This window comes from Chamaea fasciata, unplaced genomic scaffold (assembly GCF_029207755.1).
Source record: "Chamaea fasciata isolate MVZ Bird 193981 ecotype frontalis unplaced genomic scaffold, bChaFas1.0.hap1 SCAF_3, whole genome shotgun sequence".
In the NCBI taxonomy this organism is placed as follows: domain Eukaryota; kingdom Metazoa; phylum Chordata; class Aves; order Passeriformes; family Sylviidae; genus Chamaea; species Chamaea fasciata.
Genome location: NW_027094088.1, coordinates 68369624 through 68387446, shown reverse-complemented (window position 1 = coordinate 68387446; position 17823 = coordinate 68369624). Strand labels below are relative to the sequence as shown.

Below are 17823 nucleotides of genomic sequence, written 5' to 3'. Positions count from 1 at the left end.
AGCACGTTCTGCCTCTCTTTAGGAAGCAAGAGATGCACTTGCACACTGCAGTTTCTTAACCTCGAGGTACACTCAAGTTCTTTGCTGAATCTTACCCCTAATGGATAACAATTAAGGACAAAACATGAGGAATTCCACAATCCAGGCAAGTCAGAGGCATGTCTGTAACAAGACCATATGCAGAGGGTCAAAAAGCTTCAGTATTCCCCATGTCTTTTTCCACTGCAACTCCCAAAAGGTAACTCACGTATCCTGATAAAACACCTGGGCAAAAAAGCTGGAAAACACCCAGACTCATTCAGCAAAATTAATGAGGGAAGGGAAGTTATTGTCAGTCCACACTGTACCACCAGTTGCATACTACAGAACAAAAACCCCTCCACAATGTTATGCCAACATAAATTAATTTTAATTAGTTCATTAGAACACTGCAGATGCAAGCTCTCTTCTGCTATATTTAAAATCTTTCAAAATGAAAGAAGAACACATATCATACAAGGGAAACATAACTCCACACAATATTGAAATCTATTCAGCAAAAGTAGCCATTTTGCTCTGTGCATCCGTATTTCTGACTCCTAAATCCTAGACACATGCTACTCCTGACTGAATTCCAAAAATGGTGTGAGCCAATTAGGTATTTCACTATTAAATAAAAGTATAATGTAAAAATTTTTCTATTGCTTTTACATACTTTGTTTTTAATTTAAACAAGACAGCAACTTTGTAGAAGTGATTTTAAGTCTTTATTCTAAATTAAATTAAATTAATACTTCACTGACCAAAATTAAAATACACATTCATTAGTAATCTAAAGCAAGGAAGCTATAATTTGCTGTTTGCAATATCTGGAACTATTGGTTTTACTTACTAACTGCTTATTTCCAATTTTCAACTTCAAAAAATGTAATAAAATTGCAAGGAAAACTGGATGAACCACATTATTTCAATAAGACCATTTTATCTCTTGCAAAGGCAAGACTCCATAAATGATAAAAAATGAAGAGGAGAAACAGACATTTGGAAATAAAATTATGAAACAGCATTCAATTTAGGAGTTTGCCTGCCTTTTTCTATGTTACCTTGTGCACTGAAATTGGTTTGAAAGCTGGCTGGTGAAGACTATGTGCATTTTCTAAATTCTCCACCACAAACAAGGCAAACATAATGCATAACAACACAGAGCAAATTCAAATCCCTAGGATTTACCCAGCAGATAAGTGAGCATTCAATAAGATCCTAATTTTAGTCTGCTTCCAAGTCTGTTTGTGTTTGTGGCATCCCATTCCCAATTCCAAGAACTACTGTTCAGTGTGACAGAGGTTAAAACAAACAAGTTAGACCTAAAATCTTTTCACAGAAGTAGGATGCCAGCTAACAGAGGGATTTTATGCATGTCTGACTCAATGAAGTTACAGTGAGCTCCCACCTCAATGCACATGAAATAATCCACAGGCACAAGCCTCTAGAAAACCTGACTGCTTGAGTTCTACTACTTAAGGCAATGCTTGTTGAAAATTACATGCATCTCTATCAAACTGGAAAGCAATCATGCCAACACAGATGCCTCTTCCTGCTGAAGCAAACTGCTCGCACTCCCAACAATTCAGCAAAAAACCCGCATTCCACCCAATTCCTAATCCAGCCTTTGAGAACAAAACAGAATTATGTCAATGTGCCAATAAAAAGTAAAGTTCCATTTTAATATTGAGGAGTGGGAAGCTTGGATACATGTTAAATCTGTACTAAGGCCAAGAGGATTCATATTATATAGCTTCCAGTCCCATTTCAAACACAAAACTACCTCCAATTACTACGTTTACTTTAAATGAAAAGCATTCCAAAAGGGTATGAAAGAACAAATCAAAATCTTAAGGTGGTACAAAAACTGACCATGCATTGTTTCTGTAATTTTCAAAAAGAGAAAGCAAAGACCCAATGAACCCAAGTAACATCTGTTTGCTGTTCCAAAAATAAATCATAGTTTCATATGCCTACACTTAACAACTCATTTCAGACATCAGAGTTTTAGAAACTAAGAATTTTGTCAATTTACTTACCACAAGTAAAATAAAATCAAAACAGAAGTGGGTAGAAGTACCTCTAGAGCGATCACTTTTAGTTTCCAATTTTGGAAACATTACAGCAATGAACATAAACTATCCTTCAAAAGAGGAGGGGGAAAAAGCATGGTTGTTCCCTCTAAATGGTGCCAGTGCATGGCCATCATCAAGTATCTTCTTTAAAATATCATTAACCAAACTGCCTAATGAAAGACCCTATTCCAAGTGACAAGAGGTGAACATTTTTAGTAACAGGGAAAGGAACTTTCATACATCAATTTTTGCTAATGCCAGCTTGCTTTAAATATCTAAGCTTTGAAACACAGAGCAGGCATAAACAGATCCCATGTAATTTTTCCTAGGTTTTGCCTGGATCTTTCTAGGTCTTATAATATCTTTCAGCCCTAAATATTGCAAAGTAACTCTATACGACGTTAATAAAAATCATCAGGATTCAGCTACCCTTTCAGTACACATAAAAGTGAAATACACAGTACTCACACCACTCTGTTCACATTAGTTTTTCACACACTTATGCTTTTGAACCCTGCCCTTGTTTTGAGGCCTGCTCCTACCTGTTGTTTCCTCCAATTCTCATGTTTTGTGGTATGGAAAATGAGTCCACATAAACTACCCTCAGATTCATACAAATCTGGCAGAAAGAGCAAGTGTATGTTCTGAGAATATGACAAACAGCTATGGGCAAGGAATGGCACTGCCCTCTGCAAGAAATTCAACTATCACTTTGATGATCAAAAAACCCCATTCATTTCACTTGGAAGCAATCAATCATGACAAAAACCTACGCCAGCCCATTCCCTTCTGTCTTGACAAATCTTATATCCTCCTTCCAGCCTATATTGGTAAATACACATACAAGAGAGAAGACTGCATGAAAAGTCACCTGGCAGAATCACCTGAATTACACCAAAAGTGTAGGCATGACTTAGAAAATCAAAAGATAAAAAAATGAAACTGTTACACTGAGAAAAGTATTTTTATGTATATAAAGATATTTGTCATCAACTAGCATCTGAATTATATTTACGATTAAGAGTTAAACCCAAAGCCTGTTAAAGAAACAATTCTGATTATACCATACTTAAGGAATATATTAAAACTCAGCTGTTAGATAATACTCATGTGATTAAACAAATGTGCAGGTTTATTGCACACACCAGTATGCAACACTCTCCCAACTTCATTTATCATAAAAGATTATTCAAAATGTTGTTAGCTGAAATCAAGTATATTTATTTGTAGACTGAGAGCATCTAGTAGTGCTATGAAATTCACATGTAGGAAAAATATTTTCTCCTTTCCATTATCTGATGATTATTTTCAGGTTCACATGACTCTGCTAATAATCTCTACCCTACATTTTTAAAAGCAGAATTTATACATAACAAGTAATTCCTATAAAACAAAGCCAGTCTGCCCATATATTAACAACAATAATTCCAAGATGAATTTTACTCCATGTTTTTCAATAATATTTGCTGCTAAGCATTTAGCTGGTAGAGATCACTGGAATCTAATAGTAAGAGAAAAACATTCAACCAAACCTAAAAAACTCATAGATCATGGTTTAACTGGTCAGGGATAGTGAATGTATCATCACATTCAATATTATCAAATCATAGTTAATTATTTACGTATTTACTTATTAAGAACCAGCAATGTTTTTAATTGCTATAAAGCACATTCAGCACATTTTACTATGACAACAATATCCCCCCTTTTCAAAATGAGATCAAACCCATTCAGAAGCTTCTTATTTAAGCTATGTATTACTATATATATCTATATTTCTAGAAAAAGGGATCTTAAAAATTTGATGTTATATACACATACTAAATGAGTCTGAGAATTACCTCTGTACTACAACTAGAAAAGGTATATAAATTACCTATATCAATACAATAGGGTTTAAAAAAAATTACAACAAAAATGGTGCTTAGAATCAAAAATCCTTAAAGTATAGAGACTATGAAATTGAAGTCATCGAATGTGAGTTTATCTGTGATACTAAAACATGTGCTTTAGAAAATACTTTCAATATTAGAAATCTGCTGTAAAAGGGAACAAAACAAAATTTTTGTTTCTTTTTTTTTTCAGGCACCTCTACAGTGCCTAAAAGTAACTAAACTGACAAAACAATTCACCTTCAGGACAGATCTCATTTGTATCAAACTTTTCTTCAAGTCCATTTTAGTAATCATCATGCATTTAAAGCATTTGATGTAAATTTGAATAATGTCTTTAAATGCACTAGCTTTACACAGGAAGTTCTGGACAGCAGTATATTGTCTAGAAGTATAAGACTAGGGTGATAAAGAACATCCATGAAAGTTTAATAAAAAAGAAGGTATTCTTTTGCTGATAAGACAGCAAGAACTCTGGAATTTAAAACAAATTTTTGACCTTTAGAACAAAATGTTAACATCCCTACAGTCTGAGAACTTTACCAGCTCTCTTTAGCAGAGACAAATAGCCAAGAAAAATCATAACATTGTGTATTACACTAAGAATTCTCATAATCAAAGGAAACTAGCTATAAATCAATTTGTCAAAAAAGTTCCTGTATTCTTAGATATTCTCCATGGTAATGTCATGGTTTTGCACTATCTTGTATAATCTAACTTGAGAGGTAAGAAAAGAAAGTATCTTCAACAGGCTTAGCTACTAAAACCAATGACTATCTTTGTAGTCAAGGACAGCATATTCAGTGTCCATCAACTCTCGCCTAAAGTAGTTCAAATTAGCATTGCTTCTACATTCCTTGGTAACAGTATCAGCAGAAGTTACATATTAAGTACGCACTATCTAAACATAAAATTTCAGATCTGAGCATTTTCATTCTTGGGAATTAAACAAGAAGTAAAAAAAAAAAGTCTTGCTCACCATAGAAGAACTTTTTAATAAGTTTAATTAGCACCAACCCTTTAGAACAGGACATTTTGTTTTCAGTATTAGAAAATTAACAGAATAAGATAGCATCTCATATAGTTTATTCATCTCTTGCCAAATGTTTCCAGTACAGAAGCTGAAAAATATAATGATCTTAATTAATCTAATGATTGAATGTGATGAGCATTTATTCTTCTCACTGAAGCCAATAGGATTTACTGAAGCTGGGCAGCTTTGAACAGAAAGACAGTTTCCATACTCACTGACTTTGGTAAGTAACTCTAAGCTACCCACATTTGAAAACATTAGTCTCTGGATATCTACATCTCCCAAGTGACAGCACACCTTCAATTCCAAAACTTAAATCCTTATAAACTGATATATCCATGATAAATAGATTTATTTTGTCTTTATGTAGTGCTGGGGAAGCACATGGTGCTAAGCAGTAAAAAAAAAAAAAGTGCTAAACCCCTACTAAAATTTCTACCCCAAAGAGTTGAAAGGGCACAAGCTGTAAAGCACAGGAAATGCAAAACACAACACAACACAGACAGAATGACAAGTGGTTGGTATTACTGAAATGCGTTACAAAATAAGTGGATTTTCAGGAGTTTTTTGAAGGAGGATAGTGAAGGATCTTTACGTACGTTAATTGGGAGGCTGTTCCATGTGTAGGAGGCAGCGTGGAAAAAGACACAAAGTTGGGAGTGAGCAAAACAGACAAAAGGGGAATTAAGAGCGATGCTTGGGAAGTGCTGACAGTAAAGGAAATGAGGACCAAGGTTAAGCCAGAACCAAGAGTGCCTTGAACATGGCCAACTTTATGCAAGGGAGGAAAAAATTCCTGGCAAAGGCTTAAGAAGTGAGGAAACATGGGCAATTATACAGGAAAGGAGAAATGATTTGTGTAGCATGTCCCATAGAAAAAAATAAAAACAAAAGAGAGTTAGGAAGGGGGAGATCAGTTCATATCAAGTACCTCATTGTAACAAACATTTCAGTTTTAAATAATAGAAAATAATTAACTTCACTGAGATTTTATCCAACACCCAGACATATGGGAAGAGTGGCAAGAACATCAAACTGCAGTGATTCTTCTAAAGCTGTTAAATCATGTGAAAAATCACTATGTAGCGTAAAAACCACACGCTCAAAGTAAAATCAAATAGAAAAGGTTAGGAAAAAAGGTGTTTAAAACACACGGCAATAAATGTTGCAGTAAAATGTGTTCGTTATGACTGTTCCATAAAATGGGTAAACTCATTTAATACACAAATAAATTCTATCACAGAGAGATTTAGCTGATGTACTTCTCTTCATCATCGCTAGCTCTGTGAAATACATAAATTCTCAGTGTCTACTGAACTTCGATGAAGAAAACTTGCAAAATACAACCTGCTAGCCCATAAGAAAAATAAAATATCTTTCAAGCTTTTGAGGGGGAACAAATGACCATGATTTTATGTGTTCTGAGACAGAAGTGTCTTTTTGAATGATCTAAGTTTATTTTCTGTCCAATTAAAATTTTGTGTTATTTACAAGCTCAAGAGCCAAGTATGAAGAAATTGAGCAATTTGTCACTAACATATGTAACAGCAAGTAATATTACTGAAGCCTTCAAAAGTAATACTGGAATTTATATTACCACTTCCTCTCCTTGCCAGTATTTTCAAAGGAATCATAAGCATATTGGTTACACTTTGTGATTGATATCTCTCAGGTTTAAACACAAATCCAGATTCAAGTAACCCACATCTTATCAACAGATGTGGAGCTTGAATATTTTCATCTGAGTTCAAGTCACAATCTCACTGATGTCCACTTCTACAACAGACTATATCAAATCATGTCATATTTTGCTAAAACTTACGCACAGACATCTAAGACTCTACTCCTCCTCCTTGTAATGAGAGTCTATCAGCAGGTCCAATTAGCTTACTTGCTATTTCATTTCCACTCATACTGACACATATTCACTGTTTAAAATATAGTCACTTGCAGTCACTCTCAGTGAGAGGACTCATCAAAGCAGCCCCTCTCCTTTTTTCTTGTGTATGTGCAAAATGTCAGGAAAAAAGTATTAAATACATTTCCAAACACAGTTTTAGAAAATCTCAATTTAGGAATACTTTCTTTAAATCCAATTAAAGCTTGCAGAAAAATCCTTTTCACTTCAAAACTCAATCTGACTTAAAAAAAATTCTACATAGTCTTTGGCAGCTTTAAAGTGTAAAAGTAACAGAATTATCAGTTAGACCCTTAATTACAGAGCAAGAAATTAATGCATCTCTGCCTATTTGAAGGTACATCCCACACATCAGTTTGAACAAGCTCTTATTGCACAATCTCAAACACTCAGGGAAATCTGTACTTACCCACAAATCATGCTCAGCATAATCAAACAGCAGCCAAACCTTTCTGTCACTGTGAGAAAGGAAAACCTTCTGCAATGCAATCACATTTGGGTGCTTCAACTCTCGTAAAAGCTGCAGAGAAACAGAGAAGCTCTTGTTACTTCTGTGCTTGTTAAGAAAAGCAAACACAGCAACAAAACCACCAAACAGGTCAAAGAGCAAACAAGTAAACCTAAAAAAGGCGCTGGAAGGAAAGACCACTGATTCAGCACATTATCTTCCAAACATCAAAATCAGGATACACACAGACTCTGCGCCATGGACTGCCGTTCTAACGGCATAGCTGCCCATTACTACTTACCTTTCTCCGTCTCACTCTCAGCACAGAGCTGCCCATCCCACCTATTCATCCTGCTTGCCACCAATATCTTTCTTAAAAAAAGATATTACACACAAATATACTCTGTTTTCTTATCAAAGGTGAGCATCAGCATTTGAGGATGCCCGAATGAAGCTTCTGCAGCTGGTCCCATTCTTTGTCTGGACAACACAGCTCTTGATCACCATATAACTGTTTTATTACCAATAACGTAGTTTTGCTTTGGATCCCTACCTTACTTGCCTCAAAGTTCGCAGGCTATGGTTCTCAGAAAACAGCGTGTTTTCAAAGAAAAGTTTACCAACACAGGCTACCTACCAGTTGTTTCAGCTACTATTCTGTAATCCAGAAATAATCCCAAATTTATTTATTGCTTGCCAGAAAGAAAATTTGGTCTCATTACTAAATAGACAGAATATTAATGCAGGCACTGCTGCTGAAGTCATCCTTCTGCCAGATTAATCCAGTCTCAGGAAGAGTTGGGAAGTGGTACTCCCAAAAACATAATTTCCATGGAATCACTTTTTTTTCCCCCTTTCTACACACTGTAGTTACCAGAATGATTGATCATTTCTGTGTTGTCTGGAAATTGCTTGCATCTGCAGCACTGGTACATACATTGCCAAGAATCAATTTATAATGGCAAAATTGTAAATGGAGTAGGTTCCAAGGCACATTTGGGAGAAATGAATATTCCCTTTTTTCACCCTACAGAAAAAGAGTCAAGATGTTTATTTTAGGGGAAATAAAATACTGATTTTAAATTATATTATCTTCTGACTATACAGATACTCGTCAAGACAGGAAATCTAAAGAATATCATAGCTGCTTAAACATATTCCAGTCTTCCAGAAAATGAAATAGTTTAGATGCTTTTTTTTACCACACAGAAAGTGTTATTTGTCTTTCTTTTCCTAACCCCAAGCCTCCTTTCTGCATGCCAAACAACCCCAGTTCCCTCAGCAGCTCCTTGTGAGACTTGTTCTATGTTACATTCTGGCTGTCAAGGCTGCATGCCACAGCAGCCAATGCTTCAGCAGCATGAGAGCAACCAAGGAAATGCTGGCTCTAGGAGGCCAACACACCACATCAAGGAGAGCTCTGTTCTAGCTACGCTGGACTTGCAGTGATGCTCCACACCAACTAGAGGAGGTCAAAAATGATCACGTAAGGTACAAGGGATAAGCGTGAGCCACAAGCACAAACTGTTGGTCAGATTTATGTTAAAAACCATCTCATCTGGAAACACACTACTGCAGGAGAAAGGGTGACCACAGGGACTGAAGAGATGTAACTCATAGGTACATAAAGAGTAGAGATGAGGTCATTCTAAAAGCACTGGAAAGATGTGATCAGAAAGGAATATTGGGCAGAACCAAATACACAGCTGTGGAAACCAAAAGACAGCAAATTTGAGACAAGTGTTACAAAGACCAGTATCGATCTAAGGCTGAGAGAAAAGGAAACAAGTGACTTCTGAAACTGTATTTCCATTACAGTAGACACGTGGAAACCAACAACGTAAAAATTACGGTGACATAGCAAAGCTATTTGCATCACAATTGAATCTACTACCTACCTTAACATCTTCAGTGTTTGACTAGAATTTTGTCAATATTTCCCTCCTACACATGCCACATACATCTAACAGGTAAGTGATGCACCTTTATGTAATATGATTGTTATGTCCATGCATCACCATAAACAGCTTTCACAAATGTGCTGTTCAGCCCTACCTAGAACCACAGGTACAACTTCAGGGATATGATAAATCATTGTCTACAGGTTTCCTGCAGCAGATTGCTGCATAAACTTTAAACAAACAGAAGAGATAAATGAAACATAATAGCAATGTTATTTTCTTAGGTCTTCGGCAGAAGTAAAGCCGTTTGAAGATTTGGTTGATTTAAGCCTGAAGACACAAGGAAGAAATTAATATACGGTCTTAATAATTGAAAGATTCCAGTGTACTTGACAACATCTTGCATTCCAAGATAACAACCTGAACATAAAAAGAATCTGCAACTACTATAATTTATTAGTAAATGAACACAGCACCATATTTGAATAGTACTTTAACCTAATGTTCCTCTAAACTTTAAGTTCCATCATACCCAACGTGAGGTAAAATGCTAATAAAAACCTGTGTCTCAGTTATGATACATTTATTTCTTGTAGCAGCACACAGAACAGTTTAGATAAAAAGATAGTGAGGACTTCATAGTGAATTATCAACATCTGTGCAACTTTGACTGTCCTGTACAATGGTTTTCATCTAAACAAATTATGATGATTATTATTAAAATTATTAACAAGAGAATTGTACAAGCATCTTTGTTTATCACCATTCTTAGCTGATGCCACAGCTAGAAGTTTAAAATTATGCTTTTGGATAGCCCAAATAGCATGGAACAGCTTCTAGGATTCCCAGATGGATATTCTACATGCAGAATTGCCAGTAATTTCTTCAGCTGTCTGATGAATAGTAAGTTCTCTATGATGCACACTGTGAGAATTTCCCTCACAAGTGAATGTCTCTTATAGCAGGAGAAGGGGAAAGTGATGATGTGAAAGTCTCTGGTGCCTGAAACAAAGTTAAGTTGGCAACACCATTGGTATAGAAGCTTGAAGCCTTGGAAATGTAAAGTGTCAGTAGTCATGCTGAGGTAGACTTTGCACAGAAAATCCAAGAAAAGAGTAATGGTTGTCTAGCCAGAGACGGAGCAAAAGAGAATGTACAAGATTAAGCAAGTAAAAGTGGGATATCATAAAACAAAGAAAAAAATAACAGTCTGTAATGTTTCACCTCAGGTTTTAATACTAGCGATGATACTGATCATGGAATGAATGAACACTCAGGTAACAGAAATGCCTCCCACTTAAGAAAGTAGAAACTAGCACCAGTCATATACAAGTAAAACTCAGAGATGGTATCAGATGATTAGCAAATACATCACATACACTCAAAAAGGGACACAAAGGAGATAAGGCATTTGGAGACTTTTGAATCCAAAGCACACAAAAAACCAATTTTGAAACAATGAACATAAAGAAAAACGTGTGAAAAAACAAACCTGACTTTCTTCTCTGATAATTTATTTTCTACACAAGCAGATCTGTGCCCAAATTTCAACCTTATAATAGTTTTAAATACTTCATCAGATGGGAAAGATGACAACTGGAATACATTCAAGGTGAGCAAAAAAAAATTACCCTAAAAGGGCAGCTGACAGTGGGACACATTTCAAGGTAAAGTAGCTCTATATATTAACTATTTGAGGAGTTACCAAAGAACAAGTACTGTGTTTATTAATAAAACCTATCGCAGTGGCAACATCATGAGTGTGAATGAAATTATCTGAATAAATAAAGGCAGCATTTCCAAGGAAGAAAAGGAATGTGATAATGCATCATCTTTTATGCTACTTTATTACGTGACTGAGTAAACAAAGAGAAACAGAAACAAGATTAAATTAACAGCACAAAATCTCAATTCATACACTTAGAAACTAACCAAAAATTTCTACTATAGACTGAAGAGTCAGCAGATGCAAGTGCCAAGTGATAGAATTGGATTGCCATAAAACAAAGAAGTAAATTAAGATGGTAAATTTGATATTTGATATCCTAGTTGAGGTCCTTACAGGAGAGAATGGGATGTATTGATATCAGTACATAAAAGGCTTCAGTGATATATTCTTAAATCCTATATACAGTTTCCTTTGCTCAAACACCTCTCCCTCCACACCCACACAAAAGATGAACTCTCCCAGAAAGAGGCAAAGGGTGACCCAAGGAGCAAAACAATATCTCTCAACGGGAATTCTCAATTACTGTAACTTTCACAATTAGTGTAACTGATCAAATATTGAAATAAATAGAATGGATACCCACTAAAATACAAAGACATGAGCATCAATGATGAAAGAAATCATTACACTAGATGATCATCGTGGCTGAAGAACAGAAAGACAGCTAGTAAGAGATAAAATTATACTGCAAGTTAGCATCTCATGAACAGGAGGTTCAGGAATAGCTTCTCAATAGCAGGGGAAATAGTATATTTCATTTGCTTCTTTATCAACACTGGAAAACAAATTTGGTTGATGAATTTGATATAAGTCACCACTAGATTCCCTATATAGATGCCTATGCAGGATGTGCTCTTGTAGGAGCCTTCAAGAAAAATGGGTTTAGTGAGGTTTTACTGATCATCTTCAGCAGATGGAAAAGATGATTGACAGCAAGCTCCTACAGCAATTTGGTTTAAATTCTTGAACTTAGCCTGCAAATCATCTATCACCATATAATGCAATCTCCTTTTACAAGAAGTAGACTAGCAACTAGGAAGTCTCTTGGTCTTTTGAACGATGTAAAATTCTCCCTTTTTTCTCCCAAAGAAATAGATAACTTCTGTGAATAGGAGAAGAGTTGCAGTGTTACCAATATAAACAACGTGATCGATTATGAAAGTACTTAGCACATTTACAAACAAGTCAAACAGTACATTCCTCAAGGAAATAAATCTTGTCCAGAAATATTTGTATGCCACAGGATGAAGAATGCTTTCTAGCTACTACTTACAAAAGCAGGGTGAGGACAGACATCTTCATCTCGCTGTGAAGGGAACCGAAGAAAAATTAGAGAAAACAGGAAGACAAACCAGTGCTCTCACTACTGACACTAGTAAATCTTGCAGCAAACATGTATTTCTGTACCACTGATGACAAAGCCCATAACCACCTTCAAAAATTTACTCAGGGGGCAATCTCATCTAAGAGGTGTACCCACCCTTCACATAGTTTACTTCAGTTTTTTGATCTATGTACTGCAACTGATCTGGAACAGCACTGGTAGTTTCTTTGATGGAAATGCACCCTGTACTGCATTTAGCCATTTTCAAGGTCAGAACAAAAACGTTGAGCAGGGATAAATGTGGATCACAAGAAATCACAGGAAAGACCAAAGCATGAGGCTGATTGCTCATAAAAGCAATTGCACATTACAGAATTTTAAAGTCGCTTTTTCTGTGATGAATCTATTTGAAGCATCAAGAGTCACTGAAGGTATTTTTTAACTGAAGCTCGGCTTTTCAAAGAAACATAAAGATCACAATTTTACTTTTTCAGGAGGTCTTTTAAAATTCCAACTAGTTTAGATGCTATTAATCAATACTAGATGCTCTCCTCCATGTTATTAATATTATCCTTTCCACAGAAACTCTGCTGCCTATTATCATATCAAGTTCATGCTGCAGCTTTTCCCTCAGGAAGGTATACATGGACCTCTCAAAAATAAACAAAAACCAACAGGCAGCTATTTATTTTACTTAACATGTAAGAACATTCCTTTGTTAACTGTGCTACAGATCTTGTTATCCAGATAAGAGAAGTTATCAACAAAAGAGAAGGGAATTAAAATTCAAACAGGGTACCACATTAGAAAACTAATCAAAATTCAGCTTCTTTTTAGTGATCTAGTTGATTCTGAAGTTAGGGATTTTCCAGTTTGGATTCCCATTTCTACTTGGAAAAATTACAATTACAGCGTTAGTGCATAACTGAAGTACCAAAAGTCTTTATAGCAACACCTTCAAACAGCGCAGGTGTTGTAATTCTCTGGGGAATGGTTTTTCCCCCCAAGACCCCTAATGCCTGTAACCATATGGTTTGACTTTTCCTTCCTTTATCTAATTGGCTGAGTGCCAGCTATCCTCCCAGAGTGGGAGACTAGATAAGACCCCTGTACTTCCTTGTTCTCTCTCTTGGCCCCTGGAACCCTTCAAGAATAAACACCTTGGAATAGTCCTGGGGTAAGAGCCTCTTTTGGAATCTTTTGTCCTGTCCCTCTGAGATATCCCTCCAAAGCCTCTCAAGAGCTAGTCCCAGGGGGGGGCTGCGGGGGGGATATTTCACGCAGGTATGGAGGGTTTGTTTCCAGCTTTAAGTTGTCCATGGCTGACACTTACATAAGAAGTCTTAGAAAGATGCAGGCAACATAAAAACAGAGATGGAAAAATACAGATATACACACACACACTAAAAAAGAAACCACCCCAAAAAAATCTAAAAAGAAAGGTAAAATTTTAAGCATTAGCTCAAACTCTACTTTAGAAAGGACATATTCTTTGTGCTGTGGTCTGGTAAGGCCTGTCCTTGGACTGCCTTTGGCATGCAAAACCAAGTAGTGGAGGTAGAGTAAAATGTCAAAAATTAACAACTACCATTCTTACACAAACCTCTAGGACTGCTGCCTGAGTTTGCAAGGCAAGCTCCAAATTAAAATTAACAAGCTAAAAATACTTCAAAACAGAGTCTGAGTCCATGTAGACTCTTCTCTTCCCTCTAATTCCTCCTATACATGAATCTGATTTTGACCAGTTTGATCCCAAGCAGTCCTTAATATTAAAAGATCCCTCCTAGTATGCTCTACACATTCTTCACCCTTCTTTCTTCACACTTGCATCTATTCAAAGCATACAGGCCCCAAACTGCAAGGGCTCCAAAGTATCAGAAGAGAATGATCAAGTATGTTTCAAAAAAAAAAAAAAAGAAGACGACAAGGAACAGAATCTAACCAGTAAATTGCCAAATGCCAGGACAGGAAGAAGGCAAAAATGTGCTCCACCCTCCTCCTATGAGAAGGATTAAGAAAGTATTTATTCTATAAATATTTTCATTTCAGGAGCTGAAAATGGTCTGGCATTGCTAAGTAACATTATTATTCTGAAACAAAAGCTTGGCAAAAGACTTCTTGTAAGTATTACATTTTAACTAAACTAAAGAAATAGAAACTAGGATAACTGCATTTTTAATTCTTAGGGTCTCCAGAAAAAAAAAAAATAAATCTTTGGCGTTTGTCTTGAAGCACATGAGCAGAAATACAAGTAATAACAATTCTTTCCATTTCTTACTTACCAGTATCGTATCCCAGAGCACAGATGTCATAATAATAGACAAAGGACTACTGTAAAATTACTTCCAAAGCAAGAAATTTCTTAATTTTTAACACAACTATATAAGGAAATGCTGACATTAAGATGATACATCAGCTTTGCTCCCATGCACGTATTAAATATATTATTTATTTTCATATCTTTTCTACAAAATAAATCTGAATTATTATTGAATTTGGGCATCTTCCTAAAGGAAACCTCATTTCCTTTAGGACAATTGATTTCTATGCTCTCTCTTCTTTTAAAGGCAGCTGTGTATTTCATTTTGGTCAGTCTGGCCAGAGATTTAGCAATAACCATTTTACTCCCAACTGAAAGGTATAGATAAGTTAAAGCTCTGTCTCTCTCCATGGAGATTTTTCTCCTTATTTGGCCTACAATAGAAGAATATCCAACCACTCAGATAACACCAACAACTAAACTGAAAACATCTACAGAAAGTAACTTGCTAAAAAAGTAATAGTGAATGTTTGTCCTTTCAGAAGATTTTAAGATACCCTGAATTTTTTTCTAGGTTGACTATAAATTTCTTCTGTTACTGAAAGGATAAAGAAATTTCCCATCAAACTAACAAAATCTCTTAAACCAAAAGCTATATTAAAATGTTACAATGGGGCAGAGGGAATACAACACACCACAAATAGCATCACACCATTCTCCAAACCTACACATTCAATCTGGAGTTTTAAACTGCAACTAGTTTTCTCTTGCAGCTCTTATTCTAACATTTCCACACTTTTCTGAATTCCTAGCAACCATTTATCACCTTGCTCTAACACTGTATCTCATAGTGAATAAACAGTGAAGGCAACTGAGGTGTTCTATAACTCCTGCAGAAGGGCAAATACGATGAGTAGACATCAACGCTGATCGTCCATTTTTCAAAGATTTTCCTCTCAAGAAGACTTCAGAAAGATAAATGTTATATGAACCAGAACAAGACAAACAATGTCTTAGCAAAGAACGGCCAAAAAGCATGTTTTTCCAAACTCAATAAATTATGGCACCATACTGATGCATCTCAAAAGGTATTAAGTTACTAATCTATACAAAATACTGGGCAGCAATTGCAATAGTATCCTGCAAAGATAATATTTTACGGTCCTTTTTTCCTCTTTAGTCCTAAAGTTTACTTATCTCCCCTACTTAGCCAATTTTTTGATTAATGCTTTTATTATTAAAGTAATTTTTCATTTTTGTGATTATTTGCCATTTTCCACATTTGATACAGTACAAACTCTATAAACACAAATTGTGAAATAAGCTATTTGGAGTTACCATTAAAAAAAAAAAAAATCTAGACCTTGAAAAAAGTTCCATCCAACAACTTTTTGTATCTGAACAGTAACAATAACCAGCCTCCCAACTTGGTAAATAGGTTTGCTGGGCTCAGGGAAAAGTGCAATCCTGTGCCTTTACTTCTTATCCTGAAGTTCTCTGTCCTATGGTATGAAAACTTCCCACATTTGCTAGAACCAGAGTGCATCAAGTGTGATAATGCTGAGCTGATCCAACACCTATACCCAAGATCTGAAATCTCTGCCAAATCCACCTGTAAAATTCAGCGTGTGAGGGGTTCTCTCAGACGATGCATAACGGATTTGGCTCCATAATAATTTGGTTGTGTGTAGGAATGCATTTCCCACATCCAGCAAGTATTTTCCATATAGAGAAAAGTTTAAGACTCACCCCTTACATTTCTTATAAGGTAAACAACCCAGAAACTTTGATACCCTTCTGACAATGATTGGCTCAGTGCCAAGAGAGGAGCATCTATTGGACCTTTTTGCTGTTCTTCAAATCCTGTACCTCTCCCTTTTGGCAGTGAGCCAAATTGTCCCTTCTAAAACATTCAGTATTTCAGAAGGATCACAAAGGAAATATGAGGCTTTTTGGAGTGTTTCTAGCAGAGTGTCAGAGGTTTTCTCAGACACCTGTGCGCAGCTTTTCTTTTGCTCTCTGTAATGTTTGTTATTTTTCATTTATTAAACCTTTTACTTCACAAAACACCTCTGAAGAGCAGTCTCGCTAAAATTATTTTAAACCAATCTGCAAGGGCTGGACCCGCAGAGATTGATATATTTACACTTGGTTCATAACACTCTGGCCACGTGTTAAACTGTATCACTAGTGAGACTGTCAGCATCTCTTCCCAAGCTGACGGCTCAACAACCAAAGCATCCACTCACCCAGTGGCAAACCTAGCTTCAGTCCTCTCCACTGCTCTGACCTACTGAACTCAAGGGGCACAGTGCCTGGAAAGACACAGCTCCAGCACTTCAGGACAATATTCCAGGTAAGAAGAGGTGACCCCCTACAGCCTGAAGGAAGGTATCCCAGCCCTCTCCCAGGAAAGGGCCAAAAAATGCAGCTTCTCAAGTATGCATGCTGCGAGTTACAAATCCAACTTCAGAATTTAAATCTACCCTTGCTTTGTAAAAAGACTTGGTATATTATTCAAGGTCAGGTGTACTGCTACTGAGTACTCCCACATCCAAGTTCTCAACTTGCATTCAATTATTTCTCCAATACAGAAATACACAAGAATAGAAATCAACAATTATAATGAGACAACAGTCTAACAATAATTTATCATTTCCATTAGCATTTTAAGAAGGCAGTCTTCTGATAATACAAAGTACTAACATAACACTCCTTCGTAATTCAAAAACTGTTTGCAAAAAAATAACTAACTTAGCTTGACTTTGTATCCAGGGGCTGTATGCTAGATCAGGTATCAGCTATCCTGCCTCATGGTTTAGGAATGGTATTCTCCAATTTAGTCTTCCCACAAAAACCACTTTAAACCATGCGTCACTTGCTCACTCCTCCCTCTTCGCCAACCCCTTCAGAGGGCTGGAGAGAATTGATGGCACAAAAGGCAAAGATCAGGCTTGAGACAAGAACAATTTACTGGAAACAGCAACGAGATAAGAAAAAGAACAGTAACAGCAACATTAAAAACAAAAGTGTGTGCAAGAGAGGTGAATGATTCATATGCAAATGCTCACCACCACATCACAGAGGGTCTGACAACACAAACCCAAAAGGGACCCCTTCCCCCATTCCTGGAAAATGACATGAGGGGTCCTTCTGCAAAAATTAGCCCTGTCATGGCCAGAATCAGGACACCTGTCTGCCTAAAGCCAACATAAAGCCCAT

General features: G+C 36.2%; 1 protein-coding gene across 1 annotated transcript in view; it reads right to left on the bottom strand.

The window, feature by feature from the left end:
• The window catches only part of CDK19 (cyclin dependent kinase 19), a 121700-nt gene that overhangs the window by 67111 nt on the left and 36766 nt on the right, over positions 1 to 17823 (bottom strand). Inside the window, exon 3 of the mRNA XM_066179416.1 lies at positions 7349 to 7459. Coding sequence (XP_066035513.1) covers positions 7349 to 7459 — 111 coding nt within the window. The remainder of the gene's footprint in view (positions 1 to 7348; positions 7460 to 17823) is intronic.